An 18,950-nucleotide genomic window follows, 5' to 3' on the forward strand; every position below is an offset into this window, starting at 1 on the left:
CCCAGCCTCCGGAGTAGCTGGGACTACAGGCGCCCGCCACCTCGCCCGGCTAGTTTTTTTTGTATTTTTTTAGTAGAGACGGGGTTTCACCGGGTTAGCCAGGATGGTCTCGATCTCCTGACCTCGTGATCCGCCCGTCTCGGCCTCCCAAAGTGCTGGGATTACAGGCTTGAGCCACCGCGCCCGGCCTCTAAGGATTCTTTCATGCTCCTGCCAAAAATAGTCCTAGAGAGAGCTTAATAGACACTAAGTCTCGGCTTTGGAAGTGGTGTTAAGGGAATGTGTTCAGTGCTGGAATTATGTGTGACACATATTCTCCCTTTTTCAAATTTGCATTTTCTAGAATTACGTTGATTTTAAAATTAAAAAAATGTAAAGTGGGCAAGCCACATTTGAAATCTGGACCGCAACCCTCTCAGGGGCTTCTGTGCAGCATGTGATGTCACCACCTCAGTGCTGCAGTCCTTGGTGGGCCCCAGCCCCCGCATGAGGTGAGAAGGGATCACAGGACAGTTGAGGCAGCACCAGAGTGGGCAGGGGTGGCGGTGGGCACCAGTTCTCACTTGTTCACTGATGTAAGCCTGTTACAGGACCAACAGGTTTGTATGCTGGCTGCACAGTAAAGGCCAATGACACTGAGACAGCAGGGATGCAGCCGAGAGTTTAATTATTGCAGGGCACCAAGTGAGGAGATGGGAGGAGACCCTCAAATCCATCTGGGGCTTTTAAGGGGATCATGGAGGGTGAGGGGCTGGAAAATTGAGGGGATGACATCACCAGGATGTGGAAACTGCATTCTTTGGTGTGGTCAGCTCCTCGTGGGGTTCTTCGGACCAGCTCAGTCAGTAGTCTGAGGTATGCAGGACCTGAAGGCGTATCTCAAAGGGAAAACTTCACATTTCATAACGTTCAACTTGTTATCTATAGACCAGTTGAAGGGAACTGTAATCTAGGGTCTATGTGACTCCAGGACACAGGCACAGACGCCTACATGGAAGCACGTCAGGGGGAAGGCTGACCGAATGATGAACGCTGAATGTGCTGCAAGCTTCGTTTACTTTCATTTCTCCCCTCTTCTTCCCTGATTAATTTGATAAAGTTTATAGGGGCAGTTTCAAGCCCTTTTACAAATACCATTCGGAGTCCTATGCAGCAGCTAGGGCAATGAGTGTGTGGCAGGGGCCACACGGCCGCTGCTGGGAGAAAGGCATGGACCTTTCACGGCGGAAGTTTGGGGGTCAGTACTGAGACTGCCAATCCCAGCAGACAGAATGAGTGTCTTTTCCCTCCACCCTCCCCTCCTTTTTCGTTTCTCTTCTCCTATCTCCAATTTCTGTTTTGCGATTGTGAAGGCCCAGTTTTTGGTAATTATGATATTAAGTACTTATCTAAATAATTAAGGGTCTTTTGAGAAACATAATTAGTCTACTAAGACTTTTTTTTTTTTTTTTTTTTTAAAGAAAAGCCAGGCGCTCACGCCTGTAATCCCAGCACTTTGGGAGGCTGAGGTGGGTGGATCACGAGGTCAGGAGATCAAGACCATCCTGCCTAACACAGTGAAACCCTGTCTCTACTAAAAATGCAAAAAATTAGCCAGGTGTGGTGGCGGGTGCCTGTAATATCAGCTTCTCGGGAGGCTGAGGCAGGAGAATGGCGTGAACCCGGGAGGCAGAGCTTGCAGTGAGCTGAGATCCGGCCACTGCACTCCAGCCTGGGCAACAGAGCGAGACTCCATCTCAAAAAAAAAGAGGGCTTTCCTATCATCTTCCACATGCCCCAGCCCCCACTGAACAGAGGCCTCTCAGGCTCATGGAGTCAGTAAATATATGGCCTAGGCTTTCTCCATCATATGGACTTGGTATTTGTTCCCTGAGAAACACATTTCCGATGACATCACCAAGGTCAAAAGAAAGAAACAAATTGTGGTTGACAGAAATTTCAAGACTCTTTCTCTTTGGAAACATGACGACGTAATGAAATTAAAATTCCCTAGGCTTCGGATGAAGTACCCCAACACATGTCAAGTCTGGCTGGACGCTGGGCAGCACCAGGGACCAGGAGGAGCTGGTCATTTACTTGTCCTAGGCAGCTCCTTCCTGTGGCCCCTGCACAGTCCACTGCATCCATCAGTGTGGCCTACCCTGTGCCTCAGCTGCAGTGGGTCTCCTGGTGGCCGTCTCCCAATGGCACTGAGGTGAGGGGAAGGGTGGACTTGCAGGAACAAATGGAGTCAGAAGGGAGCAGACACAGTCAGGAATGCAGAGTCTTCTCCACACAGCAGTGATCATATTCAGATGCAAGTAAGGTCATCCTCCTCTGCTCAGAACCCTCCAGGATCTCCCCTTCTCACACAGAGTAAAAGCCAAAATCTTGGTCATGGCCACAGACCTTCATGACACACCCCAGCACCTCTCTCCCTTGCTCACTCCACTCCTAGCCATGCTGCCCTGCAACACTCCAGGTCTCAGGCCTGGTGTCCCATTAACTATTCTCTCTGCCTGATACTTGAATATCCTTTTATTTTCATCTGAAACTCTCTCATGTGCTTTGAGTCACTGCTCAAATGTCATCTCAGTGAGACCTTCCCCATTTAAAACCAAACCCCTCCTGGACCCCACATGGGCCCCGATCCCTCCATTTTCATGCTGCTTTCCAGCAATCATCACCCCACACAGACCTCGACGCCCCCCTGCTTTTGTGCTGTTTTCCAGCAATCATCACCATTAGGTCATTTTCTCTTCCCACTGGCACGTAAACTCTACAAGGCAGGCACTTATGCCTCTCTTGTTCCTGTTGTATCCTTGCACCTTGGCACCTCATGCCTGGCAGATAGAAAGCATTCAACAAGTATTTACTGGAACAATGAGTAACCAAATCCAGGCTAGAAAGGGAGAAACATGAGGCCAGAGAGGAGCCTGACTGAGGAGGCACATGTCAGCAGATTGGCCAGCATGATGTTGAAAGACTGGGCAGGCCAGTTAGGAGGGTAACAGGGCCATGCTGCTGTTGAAATTCTGGGTGTTGCCTTGGGAAAAAGCGCTGTGGTGGAGGTGATGGTGAGACCTGGGGTCAGGGGAGTGTGTGCAGTCAACAGTCCCTGTGGGTGGGGTGCCGGCCTCTGAGGTGAGCACAGGCTGAGGCCTGTGGGACTGACCTTCCCAATCTCAAGTCGACACTTCCACACTTTCTTCTCTCTTCAAATTTCTCACAACCTCTCCCTCCCCATTTGCAATTGAGGTCTTTGCCTCCTGCATCCTTGAAACCATCCCATGAAACCTACAAACTGAGTACATTTGCCCCATTTTTCTTCTTTCTTCTTGGAAATACAGGAGGTATCTGTCTATCCAAGACTAACCCCTTGACCTCTAGGGGATCTTTGTTCCTTCTCCCTCCCTCTCAGCTCCACCAGCCCCCACCTTTGCTCTCCTTGACTGTGCAGACCTTCCAGTCACCCTCACACGCCACCCAGCCTCTGTCCCTCTGTCACCCTCGCACGCCACCGAGCCTCTGTCCCTCTGTCACATCGAGATGGGCCCTGGCAGGACCACCAGCCCTTTCCCTGAAGCCAAGTCTCAACTTCCTCCTCCTGTGTCTGATGCGACGGCTCCTCTCCTGGTCAGCTCTGTCTCTTCCCTTCAGGCGCCTTTGTTGCTTTTCTTATCCACCGGAATGTTCAAAGCTGGGGAATGTTAGGCCCCTGTCCCGAGTCCTCTTTCTAATGATTTTCCCAGGGTAACTCATGCTTTCCCAAAGATGCATATCTCATTTAAGAAAAATGCTAATGACCCCCAAATTCACATTTCCATCCCAAATCTGTCTTTAAGCTCCAGATTAATAGTTAACTGAGATCTCAACTTCTCTTGTATCTCACGGACACCTCAAGCTTAACATGCCCAAAAGAGAAATCTTGATTTCCACCCACTGGCACTGGCCTGCGGGCCGAGACCCACACCCTGCCGTCCTAGAGGTGACTGAACTGGGTTACCCGCCTGAGGCTGGCCCTGTCAGACTTTCTCCTAGAGACCATGAGCTGAGGACACAGCAACTTTCACAGACTGGTTCTGTCCCCAGACGTGTGAGGACAAGTGAACTGGGGAGCAGACTGTGAGGCAGCCATTTCCTTGCCACACCTAAAGAGAAAAGAATGAAATGGACGCGGAGGAACAAAGAGCTTGCAGCTGTTCCTGACGGCACTCACCTCCTGTTCCCCATGACAAGAAATGCCCTTCTAACTTATGCTAGTCCAGTGGATGTCTTTATTTGCTACCAAACAAACATGAAGACACCTGCTACTTACATGTGTCTTTTCTGGGTGAACTGAGATAATGTGGACTAGTTCCCAAACGCTTCCTGTCTGGATTTTGACTGGGGATGCACTGAATTCGCAGATCAATTTAGGAAAATTTTCATCTTCATGATATTGAGTCTATGGACAAACAAGATAGACTTCAGTATTTATTCATGTCGTTCTTTTCCTAATGTCCCTCTGAAGAATTTCATGGCTTAAAAAGGGAGCTCACTTACCTATAAAAAAAGAAAATCAACAAGGTTGAGGGAAACCACTAATACGGAACACAACAGAAACAAATACAATGAATTGTTACATGTGAATAACATAGCCACCATGAAGGAGAAAAAAACCAAGACAAAACAAAGACTCAAGTATCTTTTTTATGAAGTATTTTGACTACAGAGCCTCAAATCAAAGTGCAAAAGCCAGTAGACAGATATTGGACCATCAACAGTTTGTTGTTACACAGTGGTTACGGATTAGCAATTCAAAAATTACTTTTAGTATATTCCAAGATTGAGAAAATCTACTGTGTAAAAATACTGAGAATAATAGGGATCATATTTTTGTTTTAAAAAAAGGGGGTGTTGGGGGCTACAAGTATGGAGAGAAGGAAGGCTAGACTGAACCCTGTGGTACTGGACTGGAATTCGTGGCACTGGAATAAATTCATGGTTTTAAATACATTGATGGCTATTGAAATTGATACAAGATGGTGTGTTTACATAGAAACACACACATTTATTTCCTAGCTCTCTGCTGAGAAGCCCCAGAAGCAGTGACACCCTCATGACAGTGAGCACACCTAACACCCAGATCTTGTTTTCTAAAAACTATTCTCCACAGAAAGGTACCAGACTCCTGGGAAAAGAACTTATTCCACAGCTGGGCCTTTACCATGGGGAAGCCTGGAAGTCACAGTCTTAACCAAGTGATAAAGATCACATCACGTGAAAGGGACCACAAAACCGATCATGGACCTCCTGATATGACACACCAAGGACACATCTCTTCCGTGGTTCCTGGCAAAATCATCAGGAAACACTGGACAAACCCAAGGTAAAGAACAGTCTACAGAGTAACTGCCTCATGCTCTTCAAAGATGGCAACATTTATCTTTGAAAGACAAGAGACTGGCTGGGTGCAGTAGCTCATGCCTGTAGTCCCAGCAATTTGGGAGGCTGAGGTGGGAGGATCACTTAAGGTCCAGAGTTTGAGACCAGCCTGGACAACTTGGTGAAACCTTGTCTCTACTGAAAATCACCAAAAAAAAAAAAAAAAAAAAAAAAATTAGTGGGTGCCTGTAGTCCCAGCTACTTGGGAGGCTGAGGCATGAGAATTGCTTGAACCTGAGAGGTGGAGGTTGCAGTGAGCCGAGATCATGCCACTGCACTCCTGCCTGGGCAACAGAGCAAGACTCTGTTTGAAAAAAAGAAAAAAGAGACTAAAGAAGTACTCCAGATGGAAGGACATGACAACTACATATGGGTGATCTCAGACTGGGTCCTCAGCCAGGAATATATATATATATATATATTTTTAAATTTCTATAGGCTAGGTGCAGTGGCTCACGCCTATAATCCCAGCATTTTGGGAGACCAAGGCGGGTGGATCACCTGAGGTCAGGAGTTTGAGACCAGCCTGACCAACATGGAGAAACTCTGTCTCTACTAATAAAAATACAAATTAGCTGGACGTGGTGGTGCATGCCTGCAATCCCAGCCACTTGGGAGGCTGAGAGAGGAGAATCACTTGAACTCAGGAGGCGGAGGTTGCAGTGAGCCAAGATTGCACCATTGCACTCCAGCCTGGGCAACCAGAGGAAAACTCTGTCTCAAAAATAAATAAATAAATAAATAAATTCTACAAAGGGCATTACCAGGACAACTGGCAAAACATTAACAAGGTTTATAGATTAGAGCATGTCACCAACACTCACTTTCTGGCCAGGCACAATGGCTCACGTCTATAATCCTAGCACTTTGGCTGGATCACTTGAGGCCAGGAGTTCAAGACGAGCCTGGGCAACACAGGAAGACCCCATCTTTACAAAAAACAAAAGTAACCTGCCGGGGGTGATGGCACATACCTGTGGTCCCAGCTATTTGGGAGGCTGCGGTGACAGGACTGCTTGAACCCAGGAGGTTGAGGCTACAGTGTGCTGTGATTACACCACTGCACTCCAACCTGGGTGAGCAAGACCCGGCCTCAGAAAAACCCAATTCATTTTCCAACAAATATTATGGTCGTGAAAGAGAACATCCTTGTTCTTAGGAAGCACATGCTGATGTATTTAGGGGTGAGGTGCATCACATCTGCAACTTAGTCTCAGGACAAACGTGTATCCACAGTGAGGGAGATGATGATGATGACACAGCAAATGTGGCAAAATGCTAACTGGGGAATTTGAGTGAAGATATTTGGGTGTTCTTTGTGGTGCTCGTAATACTTTTGTGTGTGAAATTATTTCACAATTTAAAAACTACAAAAATGTAGCTTATAGTGGACATATAAGGGCATTTATGACTATTCAAAATCTCCTAAAATCTCATGTTTTAGAAGCTCCCTGCAACCTTTCCAACACAGAAGCCACCATCTACACTTCCTGGCCTCCTTGCTGCTTGTGGAGAACAAGAATTGGTTTGGGTGGTCAGATCTGTCCGCACAAGACTCTTAAGGCAGAGTTAAATAGGAAAACCAGACTTCTGCATGCTCACCTACGTCACAGCAGAGCCGTGGGGTTCCTAAGTAGTCAGCAGTTCCCTTGTCAGGGGAGTTCCACGGGATGGTTCTGGATTATTTCCCGGAAGCTTGGACTCCAGTCTATTTCTTCAGCTCTCTTAGTGCTTCTGTGAGATACTAATTTTCAGTTAATGTTAGTAATGCCGAGCAGAGATTGCCAAGGACTAGGTACAGTTTAAAATACTTTACATGGCCAGGCGTGGTGGCTCACACCTATAATCCCAGCACTTTGGGAGGCTGAGGCAGGTGGATCATGAGGTCAAGCGATCGAGACCAGCCTGGCCAACATGGTAAAATCCTGTCTCTACTATAAATACAAAAATTAGCTGGGCGTGGTGGCGGGTGCCTGTAGTCCCAGCTACTTGGGAGGCTGAGGCACGAGAATCGCTTGAACCCAGGAGGTGGAGGTTGCAGTGAGCTGAGATCGCGCCACTGCACTCCAGCCTGGGTGACATAGCAAAACTCCGTCTCAAAAAATAAAATAAAAATAATAAAATAAAATACTTTACACATACCATTTCAATCTTCACAAAACTCTTAACTGCAGTAAGAACTCAGGTCAACACTTAGGTCTTGCATCTCTCCAGAGGGCGTACAGTGTGTTGGGGAGTGGTAAGGAGGATGAAGGTTCTGGGGCTGTGGGAACTGTGCAGGAATCACCCATCTGCACACAGTCAGCCACTCCACAGTACAGACTAGTCCCTTGGTCACAAAACACATTTCAACTCCTGCAAGAACTCTTGAGTCCTGAGAGTCAACTGAGGTCACAGGGAGCATCCCAAGGCAGGATGTGCAAACTTTCCTACCAAGGACCAGAAAGAAATACTTTGGCTTTGTGCACCATATGGAATCCACCACCAGTGCTCGATTCTGTGGTGCAGAAGCTGCCACAGCTCTCTGTAAACAAATGGGCACAGCCGTGTTCCAACAAAACTTTTATCTACTAAGACAGGTCAGGGCTAGGTTTTTCATGAAACTGTGTCCTGACACCCTCAGACCCACTGGCTAGCAGGTAGGGGCTGCTCAGCATCTGGGCTTTCTCCTTGTTCAGGGAACAGGAGCACGGCTCTGAGAACTAAGGATGGGGGTGAGTGAGCTGGGTCCTCAAGGCAGGGCACTTACTAGGTGGAAAAAACAGCTTGCAAGCTCTTGGGCATGAAAATGAGGTGCATGGAGAGAGCTTCCTCTGTGGCCCAGAAGCCAGAAGCTGGAACAGCCACATGGAACTGTGCAGCAGCCCAGAACAGGATATGGGGGCCTGAGTCACAGCAGACCAGCGAGAGGAGAAAGCTGACCTCAGATTGCAGATCTGTATAAAGAAAAGTGGGGTGGCAGGGGAGCCTTGGGTTCAAGTTTTGGAACAGGAGGGACAAAGAAGGGCAGGGAACTGGTGATGAGTAGGTGCCACTTCTGGGGAAGATGACAAAGCAATCAGACCTGGAAAACTTGACTTACTTAAAATATCAATTACAGCCAGTGACAAAGAATTCACCCCACACAATGAATTACCAACCAAAAAAACTACTATGGTTATCTCAAACCAAATGTCACTTTACTTTTTTGGTAACTTTTGATTACAATAATAAACTCTATTCACGAATATGTAGCCTCCATAATCTTCTCCCTTGTAACAAACGTGCAGTCTGTTCACAAGCTGTAAAAGCAAACCCAAACTCAAGACATGACAAGAGGCAAGAGCAGTGGCAGTGAGAAGGGAGCCCGTAAAGGATATTTCAAAGGAGGGTCCCAGGCTATGTGGCCACTGGATGTGGGGCAGTGAGCTGAGTGCAGGCTTTCGGTCTGGGAAGTGGCAGAGGCTGAGACAATGGCCAAAGAGGAGTTGGAGAGGAAACTATGCTCAATTTCACTCCTGCCAGCCCAACAAGCTACTCCCTGGTGTGAATCAACTGGTGTTTGATCAACTTTGATCGCTGGCTGAAGGCTTTCCCACAAGCAGCACAGTCGTAGGGCTTCACCCCAGTGTGGATCCTCTGGTGCTGGATGAGGACGGAACGCTGGCTGAAGGCTTTCCCACACTCACTGCATTTGTAGGGGCGCTCGCCAGTGTGGATTATCTGATGCTGAATGAGGTGTGAGCTCTGGCTGAAGCCTTTACCGCATTCAACGCAGGTGTAGGGTTTTTCCCCAGTATGAACTTTCTGGTGGTGAATGAGATTGGAGCTTCGGTTGAAGGCTTTGCCACACTGGCTACACTCATGGGGCTTCAGCCCATTATGAATCCTCTGATGCTGAATGAGGGTTGAGCTCTGGCTGAAGGTTTTTCCACATTCAGTACATTCATAGGGCTTCTCTCCAGTGTGGACTCGCTGGTGAAGGATGAGGTTGGAGCTGCGACCAAAGGTCTTCCCACACTCGTGGCACTCATAAGGCTTGTCACCTGTGTGCACACCCTGGTGTTGAATGAGGGCTGAGCTGTGGCTGAAGGCCTTCCCACAGACACTGCATCTGTACGGCTTCTCTCCTGTGTGGATGATCTGGTGCTTCCGGAGCACTGAGCTGTAACTAAAGGCTTTTCCGCACACGGTACACACGTGAGGCTTTTCTCCAGTGTGAATTCTCCGGTGCTGAATAAGGCTGGAGCTCTGACTGAATGCTTTCCCGCAGTCGCTGCACTTATAGGGCTTCTCTCCAGTGTGAACCCTGTGGTGCTTAATGAGGTTGGAGACCCGACTGAAGGGCTTGCCACAATCATTACACTCGTAAGGCTTCTCTCCAGTGTGGACCCTCTGATGCTTCCTCAGGTGTGCGCTCTGGCTGAAGGCTTTCCCGCACTCGCCACACTCAAAAGGCTTCTCTCCTGTGTGAGTCCTGTGGTGTTTGATGAGGTTTGAACTTCGCCTGAAGGCCTTCCCACACTCACTGCACACATACGGCTTCTCCCCAGAATGGATTCTTTGATGTTGGATGAGGTTTGAGCTCCGCCTAAAAGCCTTCCCACATTCATTGCATTCATAGGGCTTCTCACTCATATGAGACTTTTGGTGCTTTTTAAGGCTCGAGTTCTGGCTGAAGGCTTTTCCACATTCGTTACACATATAAGGCCTCTCACTGCTGTGGTGACTCTGATGCCTAGAAAAGTCTGAGCACCCTCGGAAGGCTTTCCCACATTCGCTGCACTGGCAGGCTTTCTCATTCATATGAGATCGATGACAGCTTTTAAGAACTGAGTTCTGGCTGAAGGTTTTCCCACAACCATCGCACATAAAGGAAGCCTCTCCAATGTGGAATATTTGATGCTGAATAAGGTCAGGATTTCCTTGGAAGGTTTTCCCACACTCATTACATATGAGTGGACTTTCAGCTGTGGGAACCCCCTCGTGACCAGTTAGGTCCACGCAGTCCTGGAAACTTTGGCCATCCATGTCATACGGATGTGGCCTCTCTTCTGTAGGGATTTCCTGACATGCCATCAGGTTTGGGCTCAGACTGAAGCAACTGTCAAAACCATTACAGGCCAGATCTTTCTCCTCTAAGGCGTCCCTAAGGAGCCCCAGGGCCGCTGGTGTGAAGTCCCCCTCCTGGGAGAGGGACTGTGGCAGCCTCCTGCCTTCAGAGACTCCCCAGTCTCCTTCTGATGCATCATCACACAGATCTCCAAGCTCGGGCACCTGGGAAACGTCACCAGCACGGTTTTCTGATATTCCTGCCTGTGATTCCATATCTTCATGAATGTCTTCCTTGTACAGAAACTCCTTGTCTTCAGTCCTGGTGTCACAATCTGAAACAACACATAGAGTATCACTTGGAAGGCAGTGCTGCAGCAGGAGCAGGAATGCAGACAGCCAGAGCTGCACCCACTAACTGTGGAGGAGGCAAGGGGAGCGGGGACCCTCCAGGGTGACAGTCCAGATTAGAGGGCATCAGGGAGGAGTGCTGGGTGACCAGGCTGCATGGGGCTGCAGATGAGTACCACTGACCTGCCCTCCCCGCGACTCCACATCTCAGCAAACGTTACTGCAGTCTGCCTTCTGGCTCAGGCCAAAATCCTGGGTGCCCCTTGACTCCTCTCTTCTTCAACACCCACACCAAACCACTGGCAAGTCCTGTCGGCTCTACCTTGGAATGCAACCCAAATCCAGGTGCTTCTCACCTCTCCCACCTGTACCAGAAAAACATCTCACACCACTCCTCACACTGTTACATATTTTACCCTTTTTTCTCTCCACACTGCCAGGTGTGAGCCTTACCAGCCTATCTCCAGTTCTCTCAGTGCACACTAATGGCACTGAGCTTGGTCTTAGGAGACACTAGAGAGAGACCCCATTGCACACAGAGAAGAAACCCAGCTGGCTCTCACAGCCTGGCAAGTCGAGTTGCATGGAGGCATCATTCAACCACTCCGGTGTGGCAGGGACCTGTGTGGAACGTCAGATTCCATCCTGTTCAACAGAGGACCCTTTAGAGACTGCCGTGTCCTGTCAAAGCCACCTGTACCTCTGAAAACCTGCAATTCTGACTGGTGTTTGCTGGATGACTTCTGGCCCAGTAACAATGTGCATCATCGTTCTGCAGACAGAAATGTACACACAGCTCCGTGTCTGCCAGAAAAGGCTTCAGCATCTCCCTCTCCCCTCTTCATACCTGCAGAACAAAGAAACCCTCACGTCCCCGGGTCCCTTACTCAAATGAAAACGTCGAGAGTCTCTCATTCAAACTGACAAGCCAGGCCACACTGCCACCTGGATGCTGAGCGGCTTCCCCGGCCCCCAACCTCCCTTCCTGCCCACAGCCTGGTGACATCAGACCTAGCACCATCATGCACTCAAACTTCCTCTCAGTGCCTCCTGGGCCTGTGTGGCCCAGGCCCTCCTAGACCCCACCTCTACCTCTGCTCCTGCTATTCTCTGAGCAGGGCAGATGTGTCCACCTTTGGGTCTGCTCTGCCCAGAGCACGCTCCACATGGCCCTCGTGCTACCCACTTCCCTTGCACAGGCCTCGCTAGAGAGTCCTTCCCTGATCATAAATGCCACCACCCCACCTACTTTCCTCGCCCCCACCCTGGCTGTCACCCACAGCCTGGATCACTCCCTGACACAGGGCTGCATCCCCCAAAGTAGAGGACCTCTGGTCTGGCTGTAGTCCGCAGTGCTGAGCGGGTGTGAAGGATGCCCCTCCCTGCGGCATCCACCCTGCTCCCTCCCTGCCTCTCCCTGTCTGGGACTTCTAGAATCTGCCATAACAGCATTCCATTTCCACCTCCAGTCTGGAACTGTCTGTTCCCAAGGAGCTGTGGTGTCAATGCAGACCCAATTTGGCCCAGCCCTCACCATGACCCTCCTGGGACTTGCCCCTCTGCCCACTGCACCCATGTGTCTCCTGGTGACACTTCATGTTGGGTCACCTGACACCTGAGGTGCAGACACGTCGTGCTGTGCCGCTTTCAGCCAGAACACGCGCTTGCAGCTCCCTGCTTCCTGGAGTCTGGGATCAGGCCTCTCCTCTCCTACAGAGCTGCCCTACGTGCCAGCACACAGATGTGGGTGCCTTTCTTTACCACCCTGCTGTCCCTTGGCAGGCCTGCTGTTATACACTCCACATGGGCTGCAGGGGCTCCCCCATGTCCCCCACGAGCTTCAGCTCTCCATGTCAGAAGCCCCAGCCGTGGCTCCAGGGGGTGTCTGGGAAACGTGGCATCTACATGCTGCTGGGCTCCCAGGAACAATGAGGAATGGGGGCTGCTGGGACAGGTGAGGTCTGGACAGAAGTCTTCAGCCCTGACAGGGATGTCCTGGGACTCGCTGTCCAGCTATCCTCCGCCCCTGCCAAGACCCTGACTTGGGAGACCCTTGCCCTCTTCTGGCTGTGTGGAGAAGTGACCCAAGGAAGGACGAAGGCGGCTGTGGAAACAACAGACAGGAGTCAGGAAGGTATTTCTGTGAAGGGTCAGAGAGGAGCTGTGTCAGGTGTTACGGCTCTATGATCTCTGTCATATGGTCTTCCTTGTTCCTGAGGTTAAAAAACACCTCAAAACCATTTTTAGTTTGCAGGACATAAAAACCAGCCCACTAGCTGGATTTGGTGACCTCTGGCTGAGATGTCACTGGTGTGGAACAGGAGATGGTGATTATGAGGAACAGGTTGTCTAGCCTGAGCCACTGTTTACATAGATCAAAGTCTTTTATTGAGACAGGAACTAAAGGTGAATTCTGTACGTGAGAATGGTGAGAGATCACTCTTTGGGCTGACTAAATTCAATGTAATTCTTCTCTGTAATACAAGAACTGTGGGGAAAATGAGTTCCTCTACAGAAAGGAAATGTAAAATAAAAAAATTTCATTTTCCTTTTAGAAATTTTTTTTTTTTTGGTGAGACAGAGTTTGGCTCTTATAGCCCAGGCAGAAGTGCAATGGCACCATCTCAGCTCATTGCAACCTCTGCCTCCTGGGTTCAAGTGATTCTTGAACCTCAGCCTCCCATGTAGCTGGAATTACAGGGATACACCACCACGCCCAGCTAAATTTGTTTGTATTTTTAGTACACACGGGTTTTCTGCACGTTGGTGAGGCTGGTCTTGAACTCCTGACCTCAGGTGATCTGCCTGCCTTAGCGTCCCAAAGTGCTGGGATTACAGTTGTGAGCCATCGTGCCTGGCCAAAGAAAATCTTTTTAAAAAGTCAGTAAACTTTGGGGTTAAAGGTGAAGAAAAAGATTTGAAAGCAAATACAGTTGCTTGCACTTTACTCTTGACACCCAACTGGAGAAAAGGACAAGGGCTCTGAGCCCTTCCAGAACAAAACATACCTTTTGTGAAGAGAAAACATCTTTACGATTAAAGGCTTTTACGATGAGTGGGATAATTACCCGAGTCATAAACCATGTCTGTGTGGGTGCCGTGCGTGGCTGTGATGAACCATGCCTGTGTGGGTGCTATGTGTGGCTGCTGTGCATGGCTGGGATAAACCACGCCTGTGTAGGCACGTGAGGCTGTGACAAACCACACCCGCATGGGCGCCGTGCGTGGCTGCGACAAACCACGCCCGTGGGGGCGCCGTGCGTGGCTGCGACAAACCACGCCCGTGTGGGCGCCGTGCGTGGCTGTGACAAACCACGCCCGTGGGGGCACCGTGGGTGGCTGTGACAAACCACGCCCGTGTGGGCGCCGTCCGTGGCTGTGATAAACCACGCCCGTGTGGGCGCCGTGGGTGGCTGTGACAAACCACGCCCGCGTGGGCGCCGTGGGTGGCTGTGACAAACCACGCCCGTGTGGGCGCCGTGCGTGGCTGTGACAAACCACGCCCACATGGGCACTGTGGGTGGCTGTGACAAACCACGCCCGTGTGGGCGCCGTGCGTGGCTGTGACAAACCATGCCCACATGGGCACTGTGGGTGGCTGTGATAAACCACGCCTGTGCGGGCGCCGTGTGTAGCTGTGATGCGCCAGTGGCTGCACCACATCCTCCCTCAGTGCCTTGGCTGGGTTGTGTGTTGAACAATCCCCAGAGGCACCTCACACACAGATGGGGGGCTCCTTACTTCTTCATCTCCTACAGCAAGTTGTTTTCATTTGATTTAAAAATTTACTGGAGTGAAATTAACATAATATAAAATCATTCTAAAACGAACAATTCGGTGGCATATAGTACACCTACAATGTTATGCAACCACTACCTCTATTTTCAAAACATTCCCATCACTCCAAAGTAAAACCTGTTACCCATTAAGCAGTTTATCCCCATCTTCCTCTCCCTCCAGCCCCTGGCAACCACCAATCTGTATTGTCTCTACGAATTTACCTATTCTGGATATTTCATACAAATGGAATTACATAGTATGTGACCTTTTGCGTCTGGCTTCTTTCACTTCGCACGTTTTAGAGGTTCATCTGCGTGTAGCATGTACAGTACTTTCTTTTCGTGGCTATATTATACTCATTTGCATGTAGACACCACAATTAATCATTGACAGACATTTGGGCTGTTTCTACCTTTCGGCTATCATGAATACTACTGCGGTGAACATAATACACATGCACTTGTTTGAGTATGTGTCTTCAATTATTTTGAGTATGTATCTAGGAGTAGTACCATGTTCAAACTTTTGAGGAACCACCAAATTATTTTTCAGAGTAGTTGTGCCATTTTACATTTCCGCCAGCAATGTATGAGGATACCAATTTCTCCACATTCTCTTGAATATCCTTTATCTTTTGGTTTTTTAATTACAGACATCCTAGTGAATGTAAAATAGTAAGCTCATTATGGTTTTGATCTGCATTTCTCTAATGACTAACGATATTAAGCACCTTTTCTTTTGCTAATTAGCCATTCATATAGTTCTTTGGAGAAATGTCTATTCAAGTTCTTTGCCTTTTATTTATTTATTTATTTATGAGACGGAGTCTTGCTCTGCCACCCAGGCTGGAGTGCAGTGGCATGATCTCGGCTCACTGCAACCTCCGCCTCCCAAATAGCTGGGATTACGTGTGCATGCCACCACTCCCGGCTAAGTTCTGTATTTTTAGTAGAGACAGTGTTTCACCATGTTGGTCAGGATGGCCTTGAACTCCTGACCTCAAGTGATCCACCCGACTCGGCCTCCTGAAGTGCTGGGATTACAGGTGTGAGCCACCATTCTCAGGCCGTTTTTAAATTGGGTTGTGTTTTGTTGTTGATTTGTAAGACTTCTTTATATATTCTACATACTACACCCTTATCAAAAATATGATTTGCAGATTTCCTCCCATTCTGCAGGATGCTTTTTTCACTTTCTTTTTTTTTTTTTCTTTTTTTTTTTTTTGAGACAGAGTCTTGCTCTGTCACCCAGGCTGGAGTACACTGGTGCGACCTTGGCTTACTGCAACCTCTGCCTCCTGGGTTTAAGTGAGAGCCTCCAGAGTAGCTGGAACTACAGGCGCGTGCCACCATGCCCAGCTAATTTTCATATTTTTAGTAGAGATGGGGTTTTGCCATATTGGCCAGGCTGGTCTCAAACTCCTGACATCAGGTATCTGCCTGCCTTGGCCTCCCAAAATGCTGGGATTACAGGCGTGAGCCACCACACCTGGCTTCTTTTTGCTTTCTTGATAATGTTTTGATACTCAAGTTTTAAATTTTGATGAAGTCCAATTTATTTATTTTTTTCTTTTGTTGCTCATGTTTTGGTGCCATATCTAGGAATCCACTGCCAAATCCAAGATTGGGAAGATTTACCCCTACACTTTCTTCTAAGAATTTTAGAGTTGTTAGCTCTTACATTTAGGTTGTTGTTCTATTTGGAGTTAATTTTTGTATATGGCATAAGGTAGGGGTTAAACTTCACTCCTTTTTTGAGACAGAATCTTGCTTTGCTGTTCAAGCTGGAGTGCAGTGGTGATCACAGCTGACTGTAGCCTTGAGCTGTTGGGCTCAAGAGATCCTCCTGCCTCAGCACCCCTGGAGTAAGCACCACCACACCTGGCTAATTTTTTTGTATTTTTTTGTAGAGAGAGTCTTGCTATGCTGCCCAGGCTGGTCTCAAACTCCTGGTCTCAAGCGATCCTCTCACCTTGGACTCCCAAATTGCTGGGATTACAGGCATAAGCCACCACATCTGGCTCCAACTTCATTCTTTTACATTTGGATATCTACTTGTCCCAGCACCATTTGCAGAAGAGCTATCTTTTCTCATTGATTGAAAGGTCTTGGTACCCTTGTTGAAAATCCACCTGCCACATACGTATGGGTTTATTTCTGGACTCAATTCGATTCCACTAGTTTGTATGTCTATCTTTGTGCCAGTACCACATTGTTTTGATTACTGCAGCTTTGTAGCAAGTTTTGAAAGTGAAAAGTCTAAGTCCTCTTTGTTATTTTTCAGGATTGTTTTGGCTACCCAGGGCTCTAGGTAATTTCATATGAATTTGAGGATCGTCTTTTCTGTTTCTGCAAAAAAAGGCCATTGCAATTTTGATAGGAATTGCATTGAATCTGTAGAACACTCTAGGTAGTTTTGGCAATATTGTCTTCCAATTCATGAACACAAGATGCCTTCCATTTCTTTAATTCCTTTCCATAACGTTTTGCAGTTTTCAGTGAACAAGTCTTAACTCTCCTTGGTCAAATTTAGTCCTAGGTTTTAATTTTTCCTATTGATGCTATTGTATATGGAATCGCTTTCTTAATTTCCTTTTCACACTGTTCATGGCTGGTATACAGAAACAACTGATTTTGTGTGTTGTTCAGTTGCTGCAACTTTGCTGAATTTGTTATAGCTCTAGTAGCTCTTCTGTGGATTCTTTGGGATTTCATATATATGGAGTCACATGGAAAAAGAATTTTACTTCATTTCCCAACTGGATGCGTTTTATTTCTTTTTCTTGACTAATTGCTCTGGTTAGAACTTGCAATACAAGGCTACATAGTAGTATGTGTGTCTTGTTCCCGGCCTTAGGGGAAAAGTTTTGTTCTTCACTACTGTGTATGATGTCAGCTTGAGGGTTTTCACAAATGCCCTTTATCATGTTCAGGAGGTCCCCTTCTATTACAAGTTTTATGAATGCTTTTTATTTTTTTTTTAATTATGAAAGCATTAGATTTTGTCAAATGTTTTGTTTGCATAAATTGAGATGATCAGTTTTTCTCCTTCATTCTATTAACGTGATGAATTACAACACTAGGTTTTCTTATGTCGAACCACCCTCATCCTGGGTTAAATCCCACTTGGTCACGAGGCATAATACCCTTAATATGCTATTGGATTCAGTTTTCTATTTATTTGTTGGGAGTTTTACATCTCTAGCCATAAAGGATATTGGTTTGCAATTTTCTTTTCTTGTCTTCAAGCCATATCTTCATCTGGCTTTGGAATCAGTGTAATGTTGATCCTATAGAATTAGGAAGTGTTCTCTCCTCCTTTGGAAGACTTTGTGAAGGTCTGGTATTAATTCATTAAATTCACCTTTAAATCCATTTTGGGCCAGGTGTGGTGGCTCACGTCTGTAATCCTAGCACTCTGGGAGGCCGAGGTGGGTGGACTACCTGAGCTCAGGAGTTTGAGACCAGCCTGGGGACCACGGTGTCTACTAAAAATACAAAAATTAGTTGGGCATGGTGGTGCATGCCTGTAATCCCAGCTACTCAGGAGGTTGAGACAGGAGAATCACTTGAACCCGGGAGGCAGAGGCTGCAGTGAACTGAGATCGTGCCACTGCATCCCAGCCTGAGGAACAGAGTGAGACTCTGTCTCAAAAAAAAAAAAAAAAAAAAAAAAAAAAAAAAAAAAAAAGGCCATTGTGATCCTAGACTTTTATTTTATTGGGAGTTTTTATTCTGCCTAGATGTTCTATCCATTTTTCAAAGTGGAGTACTGAAGTCTCTATTACTATAGAGCTATTTCTCCCTTCCAATCTGTTTCAGACAGTTTGGCGCTCTTTTTTGATGTGCATCTGCTTATAACTGCGGTATCTTCTTGATGACTCTACTCTTTTACAAATATACACTGTCTTTCTTTGTTGTCTATTTCATCTAATATTAGTATAGTCACCCCAGCTCTCTTTTGGTTATTCTCTGCATGGAATATTTTTTCCACCTTTCACTTTAAACTTATTATGTCTTTGAATCTAAAGCCTCTTGTGGCATATAGTTGGACCATGCTTTCTTACACATTCTGTCAATATTTGCCTTTTGACTGGAGACTTCACATGTAATTACTCAAAAGTAAGGACTTCTGCCATTTTGTTTTTGATAAATCTTTTACCTTTTTGTTCCTCAATTCCTCTACTGCTGTATTCTTATGTATTACCTTTTTTGTACTGTACCATTTTAATTCTTGCCTTACTTCTTGTGTCCATTTTTTTTTTTTTGAGACAGTCTCGCTCTGTCACCCAGGCTGGAGTGCAGTGGCGTGGTCTCGGCTTACTGCAACCTCCGCCTCCTGGGTTCAAGGGATTCTCCTGCCTCAGCCTCCCAAGTAGCTGG

At 47.4% G+C, this 18,950-nt stretch overlaps 1 protein-coding gene across 10 annotated transcripts in view; it reads right to left on the reverse strand.

The window, feature by feature from the left end:
- Positions 1 to 1,405: 1,405 nt before the first annotated feature.
- ZNF16 (zinc finger protein 16) overlaps positions 1,406 to 18,950 on the reverse strand; it is a 30,407-nt gene continuing 12,862 nt past the window's right edge. For 5 of the 10 annotated variants that reach the window (XM_073018536.1, XM_073018540.1, XM_073018538.1 and 2 more), the window contains one exon: positions 1,406 to 10,772. In XM_073018536.1, the coding sequence (XP_072874637.1) occupies positions 8,920 to 10,772 (1,853 nt within the window). In that variant the 3' untranslated portion in view covers positions 1,406 to 8,919. The remainder of the gene's footprint in view (positions 10,773 to 18,950) is intronic. The other 5 variants (XR_012093808.1, XR_012093806.1, XR_012093807.1 and 2 more) reach the window with 5 other exon arrangements.

The sequence above is a fragment of the Chlorocebus sabaeus genome, chromosome 8 (genome assembly GCF_047675955.1).
Source record: "Chlorocebus sabaeus isolate Y175 chromosome 8, mChlSab1.0.hap1, whole genome shotgun sequence".
Classification (NCBI taxonomy): domain Eukaryota; kingdom Metazoa; phylum Chordata; class Mammalia; order Primates; family Cercopithecidae; genus Chlorocebus; species Chlorocebus sabaeus.